At 33.3% G+C, this 8,021-nt stretch overlaps 1 protein-coding gene across 2 annotated transcripts; it reads right to left on the bottom strand.

The window, feature by feature from the left end:
• Positions 1 to 5,209: 5,209 nt before the first annotated feature.
• LOC141529629 (uncharacterized) lies at positions 5,210 to 7,267 on the bottom strand. Of its 2 annotated transcripts, XM_074246263.1 has the most exons (5): positions 7,063 to 7,267; positions 6,651 to 6,886; positions 6,302 to 6,545; positions 5,832 to 6,114; positions 5,210 to 5,761 (listed from the first exon to the last, which is right to left on the bottom strand). In XM_074246263.1, the coding sequence occupies exons 1-4, from the start codon at positions 7,244 to 7,246 to the stop codon at positions 6,056 to 6,058; spliced, it is 723 nt and encodes a 240-aa protein (XP_074102364.1). In that variant the 5' UTR covers positions 7,247 to 7,267; the 3' UTR covers positions 5,210 to 5,761; positions 5,832 to 6,055. The 2 variants fall into 2 exon arrangements, with proteins under 2 accessions (XP_074102364.1, XP_074102363.1); XM_074246262.1 differs by having other exon boundaries at positions 6,302 to 6,886.
• Between the last annotated feature and the right edge of the window lie 754 nt (positions 7,268 to 8,021).

Raw genomic sequence — 8,021 nt, 5'->3', positions numbered from 1 at the left:
TAGTAAGACTGGGACAGCGAGCATATTAGTAGCTGAGACTTTGTTTTTGCCGGAAAGTTCGGAGGACCAAATTTTCCGGAGTCTCCTAACATACTCGCTCTGGAGAGTTGCTCGGACTTCAGAGACCGCATGCATGCGGTGCTCTTCCATTCCTAGATATCTATACAACTCCCCGGCGTCTAATTGGCTTAAGACGCTCCCATCCACTAATTCGACATCATCACCAGTATCAGAGCACTTACCCCTCGCCAGATGTACGACCGCACACTTGTCCAACCCAAAAGACATTCCGACATCTCGTGTGTACTCTGCTACGATGTTGAGGGCCGCTTGTAGATGATCTTTATCAGCACTATACAGCTTCAGATCATCCATGTAAAGCAGATGGGTAATCGAATAGTTTCGATCACCCGGCGGCCCCACAGAGTACCCACGAGTTTTATGGAGAGCAACAGATATAGGCAGCAGTGAAACGCAAAACAGCAGAGGGCTCAAGGAATCACCTTGGAAGATGGACGGTGGAGTCACCCCCCGTTTATACTCTACAACTCCGGTTACGTGCAATGCATTTCCACTTCCAATGTGAAAACGCGTTCGCCAGAGCTGCATTGTACGCCGAATGCATTCCACTATTTCCGGATTGACTCCCAGGCATTTGAGTAGATATAAAATCAACTCATGTGGAGTTGAGTCAAATGCCATGCGATAGTCAATCCAAGCCATTGACAGGTTGCGTTGATAGTAGATCGCATCTTGTAAGACGCTTTGATCCACTATCAGGTTCTCCTTGCAACCTGACAGGCCTCTTTTACTGCCACGTTGTTCATATATCTGTTGCCATACAGGCTCTATCTGCTGCAAGATACGGTTATTAAAAATTTTTGTAAAAATTTTATAAACCGCATTCAAGCAGGTGATAGGCCTGAAATTCTTAGGGTCAGACAAGTCACCTTTTTTTAGGTATCAGTACGGTTCGCCCTTCTACAAGCCAGTCCGGAATCGGATCGTCAGCTCTAATGTACGATGTAAATATGCGGGCCAGATGGAGGTGGGTAGAAGTAAACTTCTTCCACCAAAAGACATTAATGCCGTCTGGTCCCGGGGCAGCCCAATTTTTGCTGCCATTTAGAGCTGAACGAACTTCATCCACACTGACTGCAGGGCTCTCTTCATCAGCATTCTGTCGACGGTGTTCCCGACAGAATACTTTGAAGTCGTGCAGAGCTGGAGTGTTGGCGTTCACGTTTGGTTGATCTCCATACAACTCAGTCCAAAAAGCTTCCACCCGCTCAGGTGTTGGATAATTCCCGGTAACATCGGTCTTTGGTGTCAGAAACCGTGAAGGGCTGGATCGAAACAACGAGTTGTCGACCAACCGCTTCAGCCTTTTCTCTAATGACTTTTTAGCAGCCACTAGAGCCCGCAATTTATTAAGAGACTCTTTCTTGATGACATGAAGAGTACTCTTGTTCAGTGTGTGATGACGCCACCGAAGTTCAGCAGCAATGCGCCGAATTCGGGGCGTGTATGGTGTTTGAGTTGTGTCGTACTCAATCACACACTGAATGCGGGAGACCTGTTTCCGGGACATGTCAATTTTCAAGCCAAGTTGTGAGATGCGCTGTTTCAACCTTGCCTCGATCGAGAGACATTGTCTCTCTCTCGGCAAAGCCGAAACTGCTGCACCATACACAACCTGGCTCACAGTGAGCAGGGTGGAATCCTCCAGGATGTTTGCACGGAGATCTTCGTTTACCGCGTCAAGCTGTTGTTGGGAGTAAGTTATTATTATTATTATTATTATTATTATTATTATTATTATTATTATTATTATTATTATTATTATTATTATCATAATTAATACCGGAGTGTATTCAAAGATGCTTTTTTTAATTGATGTTCATTTATATTTTTTTTGTACTTTGTTTAAAAATAATTATCATTTATTATAATGTTTATTTAACACCAGGAATTATTTTTGTTTAATGAAAAACTTTATTTAGTTTTAAATATTTGACTACGATTTATTATTATTCGAAAATGCGCGAGAATTTTTGAGTACGCCATCGCGGCGAGAGATGGCGAATAATGTTGCCGTTTGTTTGCTTACAGTAAAAACTGACAAGCTAATTTAATCGAAACTGCGTGGCGACAATTTTTGTTCTTTTAAAGAACAAAAATTTATTTTACCTGAAATGAACAATTAATTAAATATTTCGAATAAAATTCGAAATATCTGAATAATTGCTTTTGTTAATTATTTTCATTGTAAAATTATTTTTTTCTAAGTCCCTACCAGGATTAGTATGGGAATGAAATCTGTTGAAAAGAAAATGTAATGTGTGAATCTGTTGACAGATATTTCGCGAGAATCAAATTCATTATTAAATAAATCGGAAAAGAACTTAGAAGATTTTCCCGATTTTACGTAGTTTCAAATATGCCATTAGGTGGCGAGAATTTTCCACTTGACAAGACTAGCCAAAAAATTGTTAAAAGCAATTTTGATTGACGGAAAAGTAAACCAAGTTTCCCAGTGGTTATAATCTTTCTAGTAGAAGACCATTGACCAGGAAGGAACCAAGGAACTCCTACCTCGTCTCCGACCAGGAACCAGGTAAGTGCTGACTTGACCATTTGGGGGAATTTGGCCACAGGGAAGGGTTGCTTTCCAAGCACCCAAACGGGACTAGGGGGTAAAACGGGCCACACGGAAGGGTTGCTTTACAAGCACCCAAACAGGACTAAGCGAAAATAGGGCCGTAATTTAGGGTGTACTTCTTTATAAAGGTAGTAGACAGAGTTTGGCCACCAGGTGGCACCAAAATACGGAAAACAAGCGGTGTGTGCGGGTTATGTTCGAATATTGTTTAATTTTGTCATAAAGTTTGTATGTATTATCATCTTAAGTTTTGATATTTGTTGTTTTCAATAAAAGTAAATAGTATATCAATTATATACAGGCTCAAATTTCATTTATAAATTATATAAACTATCTCCGAAAAGACCCTGGACTCCGGCGAGATTTCATTCGAGCTAGGGGATATAGATATTTGGATAAGTCTTGACCAAATCATCACCGGTTAAAATACACTCCATTTTGAAACCCGGAAAATACCCGTTACAAGTCTTTATTTATCAATAATAAGTTATTGTTTCGCAAAATATGAAACGATTTTGTTGTTTTATATTAAAACTTGATAACTCTTTTATCAAATGGTCTAAAACTTGTTTTGTCAAATCAAATATGATATATACAACGATTAAAATACATTTTATTATCTGTATATTAAGTCAAGATTCATTAAATTGTAATCAATTTGAGAAGAAATTGTGTTTACTTCACTATAAATTACTAAGCGAATTATTCAATTTTAATTATTATTACCGTATTCAAAAAGAGCATTATGAATGATATAGTTTATAAACATATTCTGGTGGCAGGAATTCCCAACACTGTTAAAATTGGCTAAGTTTTGGAGTTGTTTCCTTAGCTTTTAGAATCGATTATTAAGCTCAAATTTTTAACTCAAAATAATTAATTTTAGTATCTTCCAAATATAAAATTTTATGATTCTTCGTTATTTTGTAAGATATAATTGATACTTTATTGAAATTTAAGTTTTAAAATTTGAATATTTTGATAAATCACAAGTATACAATGAGTTTATCAAAAATGTTTCAATAACTTTGTCACCCTAATAAAATAATTTAATAGAAGACGAGATTTACATATTCCAAATCGTTTCATATTAAATTCGACAATAACGTGTTGGATAAAACTCTGTAAAAAAATGGTTAACCCTGTAGGCCAACCCTGAAACTTCCCGCTACTTTGAAGTTCACAACGCTTGAAAATTTTCCTATTCTGAATATTTGAGCTTTTTGGTGTCACCACTTTAATAGATTTTTATAATTCTGATTGTTGTACCAATGAAAATTTTTTTTGGAAATTTTGAATTCCGATATCTCCTGAATAAATTAAACAATTTTAAAGCTCTCTGCGGCGGAAATATGGGAGTGGCTGAGAGAAAAACCTTTTTTTTTTAACTTGTTGACAATGATATCGCGTCATAGAGGCATATAGAAAATTCAAATTAAAAAATTAATTTTTACTTTATCACACACACACACACACACACTAGGGTGATTCAAAAAAAAAGAATATTTTTTTTTTCGTTTGGTACTCTGAAAAATAGGTTCCTAGACACCTCTAAGAAAGCCTCTCCAAGCATGAGTTCTTAATTGTAACGGGAAGGTCCTCCTTCTTACAGTTTTCTATTTTTTCTTATTATCAGATAGAAAAATTTATATCTCGCTTCCAACTACTTGAAAAAATATCTTGTTCCTTAGATTTTGTAGGAAATTGAATGCTCTACAAAAAAGGTCTCTTACGATTTTTTCGTAAACCCAACCGTTTAAAAGATATTAACGGTTAAAGTTTGATTATTTTTGGGAAAATTTTTTATTTCTTATGAATTTTATAACTCAATGAAAAAAATCATTATGAATGATGAAACTCATAGTTTTGTAGGAAATTTACTGCTCTATAAAAATGGTCTCTTATGATTTTTCGATCAAGTTGAGCGTTTACGAGATATTCATCGTCAAACATCAATGCATATCAATTTTTCTAGTTTTTGATCAATAATTCGAAAAATTTCAATTTATTCTGTGAGTTTCAAGGAAATTTAGACAAATTTGAGTTTCTATGAATAGAAATATGTTATGAACTATTTTTTTAATTAGTTTTTTTAGTCTTGGACATGTTTGATTACATTAAAACAAAAAATTAGTGCATTTTTTTAAATATATAATTCAATTTAGTGTGTTTCACATGTGTTTCACTTTTTTATCGAAGAATTTATTTATTTAATTATCAACTGCCATATAATTTTCAATATTTTCAACATAACGGTACACTTTTACTGTAAATAATTTCCTCTATTGCAGTTTGGGTAGTTTTTTCGATGTTCTTTGATAATTTGCAATAAGTATTGGAATTGCTCTTCATTTTTGTCAAGCATTGATTATACTCACTAACTAATGCAACAGCTCGTTCTGCTGAATCATTAACAACTTTCAATTGGTTAAAGTATTCTTTATTTTCAATGTAACTGTCATTAGTAGGCCACGATTCAATATCTTTATCAAGGAAGTCATATGGTAAATCAAAGATTTTAAAGAGTTTTAAAGACTTTTTAGAAACAAAGTCACTCAGACTTTATTGCGTTAATGAATTCAAATCGTTTTTATCAATTATAAATTTTTTAGCTTTAGAATCTGTACCGTTACGAGTATTAACAGCTCCAACAATATTTTTTTTTACTTCCAATGAAACGGTATCGTCAAATAATGATAAAATGGCAAGTTCATCACTTAAATACCATAAATGCAAAATCATTTTTTCACAAGTTGCTGAAGAAATCAATGAATTGATATTTTTGTACTCGAATAAATTTTTCAAAAACTGCAAGTCATGATTAGCAGCAGTTGTTGCAAAAGTTGATGAAAACGAAGCTTTTAAATACAGTGTAACTATAAATATACAAATTTGCCGAAGACCGTCCAATTCTTTATTAGAAAGTTTAAATTCATTTCTGAATAGAAACATTTTTAAACTGTAAATTGCCTTCGCCATCCACCTAGCATGATGAATTGCACCAGGACGTTTGAAAAAAATTTCTTCTTGAGGCATTTCTCCAAGGAAAATCAACGACAATTCCAACAATTCTTTATAGTCATCTCGGGGTTGTAGTAACTATCAAAAACAATTAAAAATTTGTCAGAAACAAGAAAATTTTTTTCTTAAAATCGCAGTTAAATCATACCTGTAAGGATTGTGCAATTAAACTAGATATTTCATTTTTTTATCCAAAATGATATCAGCAACAACAGTATCTTCAATTCCAGATTTATAATTAGTTTTATTTATTTCATCCCATGATTTTTTAAATCTTCCGAACATTGGTACGTTTGGCCCAGATGACACAGGCCAATATACTTCAAATGCACTTCTCAATATGATCTCAAAAATGTGGTGACGACATGGTAACTAGATTAACTCTCTTCCCAAAGTCTTTTCAATTGCCTTACATGTACCGTTATGAATTCCTGTATAAAGAAAATAGATAACTATCGTTAAATTTAATATTTTCAACAAATTGTAGATTATATTTAAAATCCAAATGAGTAAATAATTCTCAATAATTTCAAAAGTGAAATTCAGTAAGCAATAAAAATTAAACTAGAACGTTAATAATTAAATATTTTTTAGATTAAATTATCATTGATAAGTTACCTGTATTAACTGCCGTCGTGTCAAAACACATCGCCTTAACATAATTAGTAATACCCCATTCACTCAATGTCGATAAAATGGCTGATGTTTGATTGTCTGCCGTCCCAGAATTCATTTTTGGAACCCCAAGTAATTGTTCGGTACCAAATGCAGTTAAAATAACTGGTAGCCGTTCCACAGATTTTGATCCAACAAGGTCATTCAGCATTTTTCCGTCCCAATGCACAACGTATTTATCGTGTGTCTTAAAGTTGTCATTAAGTCCTTTAGCAATGTCTTCTCTTTGAAGCATACGAGCTCGTTGAATTGAACTATAACTGAGCGTTGTATCTTCAATTTTAATACCTACTGCTAGTAAAACCGGAGCAATAATAAACATCGCATTTCTACTGCTGACATTAGCTCGGTCGAGTCCAAAAATGACTTCAGGAGTTAAGACATCAAGTTTTGCTCGTTTTGTCGGAATTGGAGGTTCATACTCTGAATCAGATCCAAAATTTGTAACTCCACTTAATGTATACGTAGAGAACGACTCTGATTTTTCACTTGGAACAATCGCATGACTGGTAGACGGTTGATCTAAGTCTGGAATAAGATCTGTTTTATAAATTAAACGAAGAAAATGTATAGAATTTATTCATTTTGATGACAAATCATTAAGAAAGGACTCCAAAAATTGTCTAGTCAAATGTCATCTAGTCATCTATGAAAAGTTACACTACTACCTGACTTTATAATAATTAAATATCTCAGATACTTACTACTCTCATCTATTCCCATCATAGTTGTGGTTAAGTTTGATACAGGTACATTATTAGAAAGAATCTCTTTATGGGTACCGAATTTTTGATCCAAATACAACTTTCTAATATTATCATCAAGCACTTTTAAGGATTTTTCGCTCACAATGTCGAATAATTGTTCAAGATCAGTGTGAAATTTCATTTCCTTTTGGTTTTGCGCTGAATTCTTTTTATCGAAATTTTTTTGTAATTTTAACCATTGACTGTGATAGCGAAATGGTCAACTGAATTTTTAGCACTTTGTTTGATTGAATACTTTAAAATTTTAAGTTGGTAGAAAAACACACGCATAACCTCTTTCACTTTTGGTAACTTACGTTCCGAAATTCTTTGTAGAGGTATTCCGATAAAACGTATTTCTTTATTCATTGTAGGTTAATTGATGATAAATAAATTTATGTGATGATTATAAGACTTATTTAAAATGAATTATTTTATTACGTATTCAAGATGATCAGTTTTAGGAACACTGAAAATACGGTATTAAATGGGTAGATACTGAAGATAGTTGAGAGTAAAAAACATAGATGGCGTTAGTTTCAGAAGACAAACAGAAGAAGAAATGGAATTCAAAACAAAAATCCCCTCGAACGAAAATTTTATGTATATTTTGTGAAAAACAATTTAAAAATACGCACTGAACAAATTTCATAATAATAAATGACAACGCGATTAAGATTTTAAATTATTAAAGATAAAATTTAAAAAAATATTATTAGAATAAAAACTTTCAAATGAATTTTTGAACAGAAAACATCTATAGGAGTTGCTTTTATAATAAAAACTCAAATTTGTCTAAATTTCCTTGAAACTCACAGAATAAATTGAAATTTTTCGAATTATTGATCAAAAACTAGAAAAATTGATATGCATTGATGTTTGACGATGAATATCTCGTAAACGCTCAACTTGATCGA

This window comes from Cotesia typhae, unplaced genomic scaffold (genome assembly GCF_013202065.1).
Source record: "Cotesia typhae breed Kobodo isofemale line unplaced genomic scaffold, CoteBio_Ctyphae contig_48, whole genome shotgun sequence".
Taxonomy (NCBI): domain Eukaryota; kingdom Metazoa; phylum Arthropoda; class Insecta; order Hymenoptera; family Braconidae; genus Cotesia; species Cotesia typhae.
This window is presented reverse-complemented; position numbering and strand designations above follow the sequence as displayed.